We start from the raw sequence: 15,153 nt of genomic DNA, 5'->3' as shown, positions 1-15,153 counted from the left end.
TTGATTCCAGGGTAGGAGAGTACATGACTGGGTGTTTTTGTTTACCTTATGATAACATTCAACGACTCATGCTCCATGACAACAGACTGGATGTCTTCTCTAGTCCGTACACACTCCAGGGTCCTCAGAATCTCTGGAACCATCTTGGCCACCACCTCTGGAGGGAAGTTCTGTTTGGAGATGACCCATAACGCTCTGGTGCATGTGTTCTTGTCTGTAGACTTCACCACCAGAGAGGAAAGAGCTGACAGTAGCTCCTCTGCAAAATTAGCTGGAGAAAGAGAAAGCCAAAGAAAACCCTGTTTCAAATGATGTGATCTCCATTCTTACCAGGCTTATTTCCAGAACAAAGTACTTTCAATGGAGAATCTGAATTGCTGATTTTTATCCATCAGTTAAACAAGTCCCATGTAAACATATGAAGAATTCTACTTGTTCAGTACCTGGGATAGCTGAGACGACGTGGGCATGGAACACACAGAACCCCAGGGCCTGTAGTGCAGCCTGGCTCAGCTCTGCATTCTGACTGGCGATATGGGTCTAAAACAACATGACAAAAACATAACATTCATGACAATCCTTTAGTCAATGAGATGTTTACATTTTTCCTTCATAAATGTTCTTCACATAAAGCATGCACTCACCTGGAAAGTTTTACCCAAACGTGAAAAGTTCTTTATAACGGCAGGGAGAAACTGTGTTCCATCATCCCCACTGAGACGACTGAAGACAAAGCAGAGCCAGCATTTAGGATGGAAACAGACGTCTTTATAAGTGTTGTATATCTACCCACTACCTCAGCTCATTAGAGAAAAACATACACCTGACATGCATATCGATCAGCATCTAGGGATAACGAGGTCATCATAGTCCATCTAAAGCACCTACTTGACAATGGTGAGGTAGGCGTCTGTCTGCTCCGGCTGTCCGGCTGTGATATCCTCCAGAGATTCCAGCAGAGGGAGAAGACTGGAGCTGGTCAGGGGCACCGTAGCCATCATCCTGGTTCCTCTCACACCTAGGGCTGTGGTGATCATAACATTATCAGCCGGTGATTGTCATGCAAATAACTGCTGGTCTCACGGTACTTGACGTTAATTAACAAACACGGTCATAGCATGTCCTGGCTTCCACACAGGGCCTACAAGACACTGATGCAGACCTTTGGAACATCTACATTTTAAAAAGTCTAATAAATCCATGTAATATAGCCTACACCTTCACAATACATCCATTATTTATTTTACAGGTCTAAAAAATACAAGGAAAATGTAGGCCATTTCTGTCATCCTTATGTTAGGCCCTGATCTGGCTATGCCATATGGCTGTGGGCTACACTACTTCATTTAGCAGACAAGATTCTCATGGCATTATTTTACACTTAACAAAAATGCAAAGTGTTGGTCTCATCTTTCATGAGCTGAAATTAAATATCCCAGACGCACAAAAATGGCTCAAATTTCCCTAATTGTTTAAATCCCCGTTAGTGAGAATATCTTGTTTGCCAAGATAATCCATCCACCTGACAGGAGTGGCAAATCAAGAAGATGATTAAACAGCATGGTCATTACACAGGAACCTTTATACTGGGGACAATAAAAGGCCACTAAAATGTGCAGTTGTCACGCAACAACACAATTGGCATGTTGACTGCAGCAATGTCCTCCAGCGCTTTTGGCAGAGAATCGAATGTTAATTTCTCTACCATAAGCTACGTTGTTTTAGAGAAGTTAACAGTACTTCCAACCCGCCTCAACCTCAGACCACGTGTAACCACGCCAGCCCAGGACCTCCACATGTGGCTTCACATGCTGTCCACTCGGACAGCTGATGAAACTGTGGGTATCACAAGCAAAGAATTTCTGCACAAACGGTCAGAAACCGTCTCAGGAACCTCATCTGCGTGCTCGTCATCCTCACCAGTCTTGACCGGACTGCAGCTCCGCATCGTAACAGACCTCCATTGGCCACTGGCACGCTGGAGAAGTGTGCTCTTCCCGGGTGAATCCCGGTTTTAACTGTACCGAGCAGATGGCAGACAGCGTGTATGGTGTGTGGGCGAGCGGTTTGCTGATGTCAATTGTGAACCGAGTGCCCCATGGTGGCTGTGGGGTTATGGTGTGGGCAGGCATAAGCTAAAGACAAACACAATTCCATTTTATCGATGGAAATTTGAATGCCCAGAGATACCATGATGAGATCCCGAGACCCATTTTTGTGGCATTCATCTGCCGCCATCACCTCATGTTTTAGCATGATAATGCATGGCCCCATGTCACAAGGATCTGTACACAGTTCCTGGAAGCTGGAAATGTCCCAGTTCTTCCATGGCCAGCATACTCAGACATGTGCATGTTTGGGATGCTCTGGATTGACGGGTAAAACAGCGTGTTCCAGTTCCTGCCAATATCCAGCAACTTTGCACAGCCATTAAAGAAGAGTGGGACAACATTTCACAGGCCAAAATCAACAGCCTGATCAACTCTATGCGAAGGAGATGTTGCAGTGTATTAGGCAAACGGTAGTCACACCGGATACAGACAGGTTCTGATTTACACCCCAATTTGTTTTTAAGGTGTCTGTGACCAACATATGCATATGTGTATTCCCAGTCATGTGAAATCCATAGATTAGGGCTTAAATAATGCATTTCTATTGACTGAGATCCTTATATGGACTGTAACTCAGTCAAATCTTTGAAATTGTTGCATTTATATTTTTGTTCAGTGTATATTATTTTATAGTAAGAATACAATTGAACATAGCTGAATAAAATAGAAGAGGTATTTTCCCCAAACGATTTTCGAAGGCGTGTACACATGCGGCTATTCTGTGTTGAGTGGTTAAACAAACCGGTCCTCCTCCATTCGTTTTTTTATGGCTGTGATACAAACATTAGGCTGTGTTTTTAATACATTCCAAGGCAGCATGACACGACACTAATGATGATTTGGAAGAAAATGTGCATGCAAGGCCAGAGCTCTGCTGTGTTTCTTGTGCAGGTTGCACACAATTCATCAGTCATTTTCTTTGTACTGTTCCCCCGTGGGAATCGAACCCACAACCCTGGCTTTGCAAGTGCCATGCTCTACCAACTGAGCCACACGACACATTCCCTATTTATCATTGTTGGGTCATTGCTACTTAAGTTTGTTTTTGGACAATCATTTCCTACTCCAGTTTATATGGACATTATATTATATTTGTGTCTCTCCTTCTCATAAGACTATTATATGAACAACGTATTTTTTTATTGATCTTTGTCAGAGTAGGCTACCCTGTAATTTGTCATATTAAAAAATATTCTGCTAATGTCTCCAGTCATTTAAAGTGTAGTAGGATTGCATGAAATGTGTTTATAAAAAAAGGCCAGAAACTTCTGATATAGCATATAACCTACTCTATATATGCACTCAACCACGCATTGAAGTATTTTTCTGCAAACAGTGATTGTGTTATATTAGCCTAATTTATGACTAGTGTGATATCTTACATAAGCCTGCAAATGCAAGGATACATGGAATGCTGTATTATAAAAGGTACATTTTTATGGTGAAAATAAGCTTCCCCAAACTTGAAACTCATGCGCCGCATATACCAGGTAGGCTACACCGTTTGTAAAGCAGATCCGGGTTAATTTTAAGAACTGAGCCATAAATATAGCAGAATGAGAAAGCTGGCATCTTCTTTCAAATAGTGGCCAGTCAAATCTGTTTTCACACACGATCGGCAATGACTCAGCTTTTTAGCTTCCCAGTAAAGCATTAAAAACAATCAAGCAACCCAGAAGTGTTAAAAATAGCCAATACTAACATATGTAACCTAAGAAACAAGGTCCATGAAGTCAATTACTTGCTTGTAACAGATGTCATTCATATTCTGACTATCTCTGAAACTCACTTAGATAATATCTTTGATGATACAGTGGTAGCAATACATGGTTATAACATCTACCGAAAAGACAGAAATGCCAACGGAGGCGGTGTTGCTGTCTATATTCAGAACCATATTCCTGTAAAGCTTAGAGACGATCTAATGTTAAATACTGTTGAAGTAATATGGCTTCAGGTTCATCTGCCTCACCTAAAGCCCATTCTTGTGGGAAGTTGCTATAGACCAAGTGCTAACAGTCAGTATCTGGATGTGTGTGAAATGCTTGATAATGTATGTGATAAACAGAGAAGTATATTTTCTGAGTGATTTAAATATTGACTGGCTATCATCAAGCCACCCACTCAGGAAAAAACTTCAAACTGTTACCAGTGCCTGCAACCTGGATCAGGTTGTCAGTCAACCTAACAGGGTAGTTACAAACAGCACAGGAATTAAATCATCAACATGTATTGATCACATTTTTACTAACTCTGCAGATATTTGCTTTAAAGCAGTATCCAAATCCATAGGATGTAGTGATCACAATATAATAGCCATATGTAGGAAAACCAAAGTGCCAAAAGGTTGTGCTTAATTTAATGTATAAGAGGTCATACAATAAGTTTTGTAGTGATTCATATGTTGATGATGTCAAGAATATTTGCTGGTCTGTGGTGTGTAATGAGGAGCAACCAGACACTGCACTTGACGCATTTAAGAAACTACTTATTCCAGTTACTAATAAGCATGCAGCCATTAAGAAAATTACTGTAAAAATTGTTAAATCCCCTTGGATTGATAAATTGTATGGTTGAGCGGGATGATGCAAAAGGTATGGAAATTAAGTAATTCATTGAATCAGATGGCTCATTCATCACAAAGCCCACTGATATATTGCAAACTACTTTAATGACTTTTTCATTGGATAGATATGCAAAATTAGGGATGACATGCCAGCAACAAACGCTGACACTACACATCCAAGAATATTGGACCAAATTATGAAAGATAAGAACTGTACTTTTGAAATCTGTAGAGTCAGGGTGGAAGAGGTGAAAAAAGTGTTGTTGTCTATCAACAATGACAAGCCACTGGGGTCTGACAATCTAGATGGAAAATTACTGACGATAATAGCAGACGATATTGCCACATCTTCAATTTAAGCCTACTAGAGAGCATGTGCCCTCAGGCCTGGAGGGAAGCTAAAGTCATTCTGTTACCCAAGAATAGTAAAGCCCCCTTTACTGGCTCAAATAGCCTACCAATCAGCCTGTTACCAACACTTAATAAACTTCTGGAAAAAATTGTGTTTGACCAGATACAATGCTATTTTACAGTAAACAAATTCACAGAATTTCAGCATGCTTATAGGGAAGGACAATCAACAAGCACAGCACTTACACAAATGACTGATGATTGGCTGAGAGAAATTGATGAGAAAATTATTGTGGGGGGCTGTCTTGTTAGACTTCAGTGCAGCTTTTGACATTATTGATCATAGACTGCTATGTATGCAGATGACAACACTATACACGTCAGTTACTACAGCGCCTGAAATGACTGCAACACTCAACAAAGAGCTGCAGTTAGTTTCAGAGTGGGCGGCAAGGAATAAGTTAGCCCTAAATATTTCTAAAATTAAAAGCATCGTATTTGGAACAAAACTCACTAAACCTTAAACCTCAACTAAATCTTCAAATCAAATCAAATCAAATTTTATTAGTCACATACACATGGTTAGCAGATGTTAATGCGAGTGTAGCGAAATGCTTGTGCTTCTAGTTCCGACAATGCAGTAATAACCAACAGTAATCTAACCTAACAATTCCACACTACTACCTTACACACACACACAAGTGTAAAGGGATAAAGAATATGTACATAAAGATATATGGATGAGTGGTGGTACAGAACGGCATGGCAGATGCAGTAGATGGTATAGAGTACGGTATATACATATGAGATGAGTACTGTAGGGTATGTAAACATAAAGTGGCATAGTTTAAAGTGGCTAGTGGTACATGTATTGCATAAAGATGGCAAGATGCAGTAGATGATATAGAGTACAGTATATATACATATGAGATGGGTAATGTAGGGTATGTAAACATTGTATTAAGTGGCATTGCTTAAAGTGGCTAGTGGTACATTTTTACATAATTTCCATCAATTCCCATTTTTAAAGTGGCTGGAGTTGAGTCAGTATGTTGGCAGCGGCCGCTAAATGTTAGTGGTGGCTTTTAACAGTCTGATGGCCTTGAGATAGAAGCTGTTTTTCAGTCTCTCGGTCCCTGCTTTGATGCACCTGTACTGACCTCGCCTTCTGGATGATAGCGGGGTGAACAGGCAGTGGCTTGGGTGGTTGTTGTCCTTGATGATCTTTATGGCCTTCCTGTGACATCGGGTGGTGTAGGTGTCCTGGAGGGCAGGTAGTTTGCCCCTGGTGATGCGTTCTGCAGACCTCACTACCCTCTGGAGAGCCTTACGGTTGTGGGCGGGGCAGTTGCCGTACCAGGCGGTGATACAGCCCGACAGGATGCTCTCGATTGTGCATCTGTAGAAGTTTGTGAGTGCTTTTGGTGACAAGCCGAATTTCTTCAGCCTCCTGAGGTTGAAGAGGCGCTGCTGCGCCTTCTTCACAACGCTGTCTGTGTGGGTGGACCAGTTCAGTTTGTCCGTGATGTGTACACCGAGGAACTTAAAACTTTCCACCTTCTCCACTACTGACCCGTCGATGTGGATAGGGGGGTGCTCCCTCTGCTGTTTCCTGAAGTCCACAATCATCTCCTTTGTTTTGTTGACGTTGAGTATGAGGTTATTTTCCTGACACCACACTCCGAGGGCCCTCACCTCCTCCCTGTAGGCCGTCTCGTCGTTGTTGGTGATCAAGCCTACCACTGTAGTGTCATCCGCAAACTTGATGATTGAGTTGGAGGCGTGCATGGCCACGCAGTCGTGGGTGAACAGGGAGTACAGGAGAGGGCTCAGAACGCACCCTTGTGGGGCCCCAGTGTTGAGGATCAGCGGGGTGGAGATGTTGTTACCTACCCTCACCACCTGGGTGCGGCCCGTCAGGAAGTCCAGGACCCAGTTGCACAGGGCGGGGTCGAGACCCAGGGTCTCGAGCTTGATGACGAGTTTGGAGGGTACTATGGTGTTAAATGCTGAGCTGTAATCGATGAACAGCATTCTCACATGGGTATTCCTCTTGTCCAGATGGGTTAGGGCAGTGTGCAGTGTGGTTGCGATTGCGTCGTCTGTGGACCTATTGGGTCGGTAAGCAAATTGGAGTGGGTCTAGGGTGTCCGGTAGGGTGGAGGTGATATGGTCCTTGACTAGTCTCTCAAAGCACTTCATGATGACGGAAGTGAGTGCTACGGGGCGGTAGTCGTTTAGCTCAGTTACCTTAGCTTTCTTGGGAACAGGAACAATGGTGGCCCTCTTGAAGCATGTGGGAACAGCAGACTGGGATAAGGATTGATTGAATATGTCCGTAAACACACCAGCCAGCTGGTCTGCGCATGCTCTGAGGACGCGGCTGGGAATGCCGTCTGGGCCTGCAGCCTTGCGAGGGTTAACACGTTTAAATGTTTTACTCACCTCGGCTGCAGTGAAGGAGAGCCCGCAGGTTTTGGTAGGGGGCCGTGTCAGTGGCACTGTATTGTCCTCAAAGCGGGCAAAAACGTTGTTTAGCCTGTCTGGGAGCAAGACATCCTGGTCCTCGACGGGGCGGATTTCCTTTTTGTAATCCGTGATTGACTGTAGACCCTGCCACATACCTCTTGTGTCTGAGCTGTTGAATTTCGACTCGATTTTGTCTCTGTACTGAGACTTGGCCTGTTTGATTGCCTTGCGGAGAGAATAGCTACACTGTTTGTATTCGGTCATGCTTCCGGTCACCTTGCCCTGGTTAAAAGCAGTGGTTCGCGCTTTCAGTTTCACGCGAATGCTGCCGTCAATCCACGGTTTCTGGTTTGGGAATGTTTTTATCGTTGCTGTGGGTACGACATCGTCAATGCACTTCCTAATGAACTCGCTCACCGAATCAGCATATTCGTCAATATTGTTGTTGGACGCGATGCGGAACATATTCCAATCTGCGTGATCGAAGCAGTCTTGAAGCGTGGATTCAGATTGGTCGGACCAGCGTTGAACAGACCTGAGCGCGGGAGCTTGTTGTTTGAGTTTTTGTTTGTAGGCTGGAATCAACAAAATGGAGTCGTGGTCAGCTTTTCCGAAAGGGGGGCGGGGGAGGGCCTTATAAGCGTCGCGGAAATTAGTATAACAATGGTCTAGTGTTTTTCCAGCCCTGGTAGCACAATCGATATGCTGATAGAATTTAGGGAGTTTTGTTTTTAGATTAGCCTTGTTAAAATCCCCAGCTACGATGAATGCAGCCTCAGGGTGTGTGGTTTCCAGTTTACAAAGAGTCAGATAAAGTTCGTTCAGGGCCATCGATGTGTCTGCTTGGGGGGGAATGTATACGGCTGTGATTATGATTGACGAGAATTCCCTTGGTAGATAATGCGGTCGACATTTGATTGTGAGGAGTTCTAGATCAGGTGAACAGAACGACTTGAGTTCTTGTGTGTTGTTATGATGATCACACCACTTCTCGTTAATCATAAGGCATACCCCCCCGCCCCTCTTCTTACCGGAAAGATGTTTGTTTCTGTCGGCGCGGTGCATGAAGAAACCAGCTGGCTGCACCGACTCCGTTAGCGTCCCTTGAGTTAGCCATGTTTCCGTGAAGCAGAGCACGTTGCAATCCCTGATGTCTCTCTGGAATGCTACCCGTGCTCGGATTTCATCAACCTTATTGTCAAGAGACTGGACATTGGCGAGTAGTATGCTAGGGAGTGGAGCGCGATGTGCCCGTCTCCGAAGCCTGACCACGAGACCGCCACGTTTTCCCCTTTTTCGGCGTCGCACAGGGTCGCCGGCTGGGATCAGATCCATTGTATTGTGTGGAAGGCAGAACACTGGATCCGTTTCGGGAAAGTCATATTCCTGGTAGGAACGATGATGAGTTGACGTTAATCGTATATTCAGTAGTTCCTCCCGACTGTATGTAATGAAACCTAAGATTACCCGGGGTACCGATGTAAGAAATAACACGTAAAAAAACAAAATACTGCATATTTTCCAAGGAACGCGAAGCGAGGCAGCCATCTCTTTTCGGCGCCGGAAGTCACACAATCTTGTAATAAATAATGTGGAAATTGAGCAAGTTGAGATGACTGAACTGCTTGGAGTAACACTAGATTGTAAACTGTAATGGTCAAAACATATTGATGCAGTAGTAGCTAAGATGGGGAGAAGTTGGTCTATAATAAAGCAATGCTCTGCCTTCTTAACAACACTATCAACAAGGCAGGTCCTACAGGTCCTAGTTTTGTCGCACCTTGACTACTGTTCAGTCGTGTGGTCAGGTGCCACAAAAAAATAACTTAGGAAAATTGCAATTGGCTCAGAACAGGGAAGCACAGCTGGACCTTGGATGTACAGAGAGCTAATATGAATAATATGCATGTCAATCTCTCCTGGCTCAAAGTACAAGAGATTGACTTCATCACTACTTTGATTTATGAGAGGTATTGACATGTTGAATGCACTGAGCTGTCCGTCTAAACTACTGGCACACAGCTTGGACACCCATGCATACCCCACACAAGAGGTCTCTTCACAGTCACCAAGTCCAGAACAGACTATGGGAGGCACACAGTACTACATAGAGCCATGACTTCACAGAACTCCATTCCACATCAAGTAACTAGAAAGGACAATGGAAGGACAATGGAGCACTGACTATCAGGCCATTAGCAAGTTTGGTAGGCTCTGTAGTGGCATCAGAGTGCAGTTTTGGAGAAGCTTAATTAGGTCACGTGGAATTTGACTTGGCATAACAGCCTACTCACACCATGCTAGTGAGAGGATGTTTTTAGCACTGGTTACTGTCAGTTAAGAGTTAACCAACAGCCAACCTAAGCCAATTCACTATCCATCATCCTTCCTCACACCCTGCCAGTCAGAGAGAAAATTAGAACACTTATCTTTATGTATCTGTATTGGACAACAACAAAAAGTCCATCCACCCACATAAAACCCTAAAATAGTATTCACCAATACCAGCAGCAGAAACTGAGAAAGACAGTGACAACGTTCCATCTCTGCCTCAACATGTGTTTTCTTTTAGGTTGCTAGTTAGATAACTAGGCTAGAGTCATAATTGTCTTTATTGTGGCCATCTATGCGTTTTGGATGAATATTTGTTAAATGTACACGTGGTTTGACACTAACTACAAGAGTTGAACGCGTCAGTGTGTAACTTATAGAGTGGTCAGCCTGGCCATCACTGCCAGAATCAAATCATCACTTACCTGTACTATTTAATCCTTAGCTAACTTACCCGCTTCTAACTACAGGACATTAGCTAGCAGCTGGTAAACATACAGGACATCTACACAAGCGTAATACTGTAACTTAATTATAAAAATAGCTATCAAATCTAACTTGCCTTAAGTTTACAAACACTATCCAAGGAAAAATAGTTAACGCTAGCTAACTACAACATACCATCAGGCAACGTGGCAAACTCATGGCTAGGGTTGCTTTGATGTTCATCAACAATTTTGCAAACTAAGATCAGACGATATAGCTGACAATGGTCAAGAATACCGGTAGTTTGCTAACTAGTCGTCAATCAAGTTAGCTGGCTAGCATACAAGTGCAGCCAATTCACTTTCACTGATCGAACTGGTTAGTTAGCTAGCCACAAAATGTGTTAGCTCACTAGCTTACCTAGCCATCTAATAGCAACAACAAATATAGGTATATTCCCAATTTACTAAAACATTTTGAAAGACAGCACTGTCTTTCAATTGGTAATTGCAATTTCCAACGAGTATTTGTTCTTATAGCAAGTCACTCCCTCCACTAGCGCGAAAATAAACACAAACAAAACGGAGCCAGATGCACTTCCTCACCTTAGTACTCCTGATAGAATACAAACGATCAAATAAAAGTATACCATGAACTCCACAAATATACTGCAAGTATAACCGATATTATCTTATTTGGAGTGTTTCATTTCTCGACGAATATCAGTGTAGTTGTCACTCCCCGCGAAAATGCTGGCGCGAAACTAGCACGCTGTGCAACTGAACTTTGACCCAACGTAAGGACTGCCCACTCTGCATTTTTGTACCCCTCATTAATTCTCTGTTTCTCGAACAACTTTGATCATAATTTCAAACTGTGTCCACATTTCACATATCTGGACAGGGGGTATTATCAGTATATTATACACATAGCAATATATCCAAATATTCTTTCAACTAAAGGTTTCCTCCTTCAAATGTGATATCTTTCTCTTCTTGTAATGTAGGGTAGGCAATCTTTTTTAAATTAATAGCATATCCTGCACATGCCCTTTTTTATGTTAGTCTACATTTGCAGAATAATATAGCCTATATCCAAAGATACTGATAACTAACTCTCTATTCATCTGCGCTTTATAAGCCCAATAAGGTGACTGGAATTGCGTGTTGCCTTTACACATCTTTTCAGTGACAGTAACCACAATTCCATCCACAGTTTTTATGCAGCAAAGTTATACCATATAAAACAGGACTTTCTGTAAAATTGTATAAATGCTGACAGATAATCTGTTCCTTTGACATGATGGGATATTTTTGTGCCAGTAAAATGTATTGTGAAAACTCCTTTATGTGCAAATATTGATATGCACTGAACAAAAATATAAACTCAACATGCAACAATTTAAAATATTTTACTGAGCTACAGTTCATATAAGGAAATCAGTCAATTGGAATAAATTAATTAGGCTCTATGGATTTCACATGACTGGGAATACAGATATACATCTGTTGGTCACAGATACCTTTTAAAAAAGAAAAGTAGGGGCATGGATCAGAAAACCAGTCAGTATCTGGTGTGACCACCATCTTCCTCATGCAGCCTGACACATCTCCTTCGCATAGAGTTGATCAGGCTGTTGATTGTGGCCCGTGAAATGTTGTCCCATTCCGCTTCAACGGCTGTGCGAAGTTGCTGGATATTGGCGGGAACTGGAACACGCTGTCTTACATGTTGCTCCAGAGCATTCCAAACATGCTCAATGGGTGACATGTCTGGTGAGTCAGCAGGCCATTGAATAACTGGGACATTTTCAGCTTCCAGGAATTGTGTAAAGATCCTAGCGACATGGGGCCATGATTTATTATGCTGAAACATGAGGTGATGGCGGTGGATGAATGGCACATCAATGGGCCTTAGGATCTTGTCACCATATCTCTGTGCATTCAAATTTCCATCCATAAAATGCAATTGTGTTCATTGTCATTAGCTTATGCCTCCCCATACAATGACACCACCGCCACCATGCGGCACTCTGTTCACAACCTTGACATCAGCAAACTGCTCCCCCACAAGAAGGTCTGCCATCTGCCCGGTACAGTTGAAACCAGGATTCATCCACGAAGAGCACACTTCTCCAGCGTGCCAGTGACCATCAAAGTTGAGCATTTGCTCACTGAAGTCGGTTCTGATGCTGAACTGCAGTCAGATCAAGACCCTGGTGAGTACGACGAGCACGCAGATGAGCTTCCTGAGACGGTCTCTGACAGTTTGTGCAGAAAGTCTTTGGTTGTGCAATCCACAGTTTCATCGGTTGCCCGGGTGGCTGGTTGCAGACGATCCCGCAGATGAAGAAGCCGGATGTGGAGGTCCTGGGCTGGCTTGGTTACACAACTTTCGAGGCAGCTTATGGTAGAGAAATGTACATTCAATTCTCTGTCAAAAGTTCTGGTGGACATTTCTGGTGAGTCAGCATGCCAATTGCACGCTCCCTCAAAACTTGAGGCATTGTGTTGTGTGACAAAACTGCACATTTTAGAGTGGTCATTAATTGTCCCCAGCACAATTTGTACCTGTGAACTTATCATGCTGTTTAATCAGTTTCTTGATATGCCACACCTGTCAGGTGGATGAATTATCTTGGCAAAGGAGAAATGCTCACTAACAGGGATGTAAACAAGTTTGTGCACAACATTTTAGAGAAATAAGCTTTTTGTGCATATGCAACATTTCTGGGATATTTTATTTCAGCTCATGAAACATGGGACCAACACTTTACATGTTGCGTTTATATTTTTGTTCGGTGTAATAACCATCATATCGAAGTGAACTTGGAGTCACGCAAAGATATGGTGTGTGGTCCTCCCACTACAACTCATCCAGGAAAGCATGAAGTTTACTAGGCTACAGATGAAATAAATTATGATGAACTTCACAGGGTGGTGAAAGTGCAAGGTGATGAGCTTGATGCTCCTTTCCAATACATATTGAGGATCTTATTCTGGTGACATTATAATCGATGTTTGGCTGCATTTTGACAAATTAAATTAAATCTTGCTCTCTTTCCATAATAATCTCATTTAGGCTATACATAGGCCTACGTGCGCTCTAGCCAAAATGTATAACGCAAACATTTTTGTCAGAAAACAAACTATCAGTAGATTTGAAAATGCGATGGAAACCCATTTAACTTGCATTTTTATTTGGTACATGGGAATTTAATCACATGTGCACTACATCATCACGCACAGCCTTGTGTCAGCAACAAGTCAATTTGATGGAAACACATCTCTGGTGGGAAAATATTCGTATTAGAATCTGTCACCTCCATTCACACCTTGATGATCATCCGAACAATGATAAGGGTAGGAAGGGACATGTGACAGAGTGAAGTACTCAACAACACTCACATAAAAATAAATAAATACAAATCTGGGGTTCTAGGATTTGCAGACATTGGGGCTTAGCCCAAAGTCATTTTTTATTTTTTTTATTTATTTTACCGTTATTTTACCAGGTAAGTTGACTGAGAACACGTTCTCATTTGCAGCAACGACCTGGGGAATAGTTACAGGGGAGAGGAGGGGGATGAATGAGCCAATTGTAAACTGGGGATTATTAGGTGACCGTGATGGTTGAGGGCCAGATTGGGAATTTAGCCAGGACACCGGGGTTAACACCCCTACTCTTACGATAAGTGCCATGGGATCTTTAATGACCTCAGAGAGTCAGGACACCCGTTTAACGTCCCATCCGAAAGACGGCACCCTACACAGAGCAGTGTCCCCAATCACTGCCCTGGGGCATTGGGATCTTTGTTTAGACCAGAGGAAAGAGTGCCTCCTACTGGCCCTCCAACACCACTTCCAGCAGCACCTGGTCTCCCATCCAGGGACTGACCAGGACCAACCCTGCTTAGCTTCAGAAGCAAGCCAGCAGTGGTATGCAGGGTGGTATGCTGCTGACATTAGGGGGGGTCTGGGGGCATTCCCCCCCCGAAAAATAAATAAGGAATTTCAACAGCTAAATGCATGAATTTGGTGCACTTTGAGATGAACATTGAGAGATTAGATCTTTTTCAGGTAACTTGCACCTTCCCACCTTCCACAGCAGACACTGCCAATACTCAATTACAGTTGCTACTGTGGGTTTCTCTACTCTGGAACACTCTCTACTCTTTAAATAGACCCTGACCTGTCCAATGAGCCAAACTGATTAAAGAATCCCACAATACCCAAACACCCTCCATCTCTCACACAAACACACACACACACACACACACACACACACACACACACACACACACACACACACACACACACACACACACACACACACACACACACACACACACAGTGCAGTAATTAGAATCCATAGAGTAGCTCACCCCACCTCTGCCTCTCTCCATCGCTTTCTCTATGTCTGTTCCTGTCTCCCTTGCCTGCCCTCTTCTCTTGCTGTCTCTTAGTATTCTTTAAAAACATATTTTTTTAGCTCTTTTTTTCTCCCCAATTTCGTGGTATCCAATTGGTAGTTACAGTCTTGTCTCATCGCTGCAACTCCCGTACGGACTCGGGAGAGGTCGATAGCCATGCGACCTCCTAAACACAACCCAACCAAGCTGCACTGCTTCTTGACACAATGCCCACTTAACCCGGAAGCCAGCTGCACCAATGTGTCGGAGGAAACACTGTACACTTGGAGACGGTGTCAGTGTGCACTGCTCCCAGCCCACCACAGGAGTCACTTGTGCGTGATGGGATAAGGACATCCCTGCCGGCCAAACCCTCCCCTAACCCGGACGATGCTGGGCCAATTGTGCACCGCCCCATAGGTCTCCTGGTTGCAACAGAACCTGGACTCGAACCTAGAATCTCTAGTGGCGCAGGCCCCATCTCTTAG

The 15,153-nt window shown here is 43.3% G+C and overlaps 1 protein-coding gene across 1 annotated transcript in view; it reads right to left on the bottom strand.

Moving 5' to 3' along the window:
• The window catches only part of LOC139539082 (telomere-associated protein RIF1-like), a 37,965-nt gene extending 26,932 nt beyond the window's left edge, over positions 1 to 11,033 (bottom strand). The window contains exons 1-5 of the mRNA XM_071341819.1: positions 10,860 to 11,033; positions 889 to 1,024; positions 645 to 723; positions 444 to 540; positions 46 to 271 (exon numbers count right to left, since the gene is read on the bottom strand). Coding sequence (XP_071197920.1) covers positions 46 to 271; positions 444 to 540; positions 645 to 723; positions 889 to 1,001 — 515 coding nt within the window. The 5' untranslated portion in view covers positions 1,002 to 1,024; positions 10,860 to 11,033. The remainder of the gene's footprint in view (positions 1 to 45; positions 272 to 443; positions 541 to 644; positions 724 to 888; positions 1,025 to 10,859) is intronic.
• Between the last annotated feature and the right edge of the window lie 4,120 nt (positions 11,034 to 15,153).

This window comes from Salvelinus alpinus, chromosome 14 (assembly GCF_045679555.1).
Source record: "Salvelinus alpinus chromosome 14, SLU_Salpinus.1, whole genome shotgun sequence".
In the NCBI taxonomy this organism is placed as follows: Eukaryota; Metazoa; Chordata; class Actinopteri; order Salmoniformes; family Salmonidae; genus Salvelinus; species Salvelinus alpinus.
Note: the sequence above shows the minus strand (reverse complement) of the source record. Positions and strands in the feature narration are given on the sequence as shown.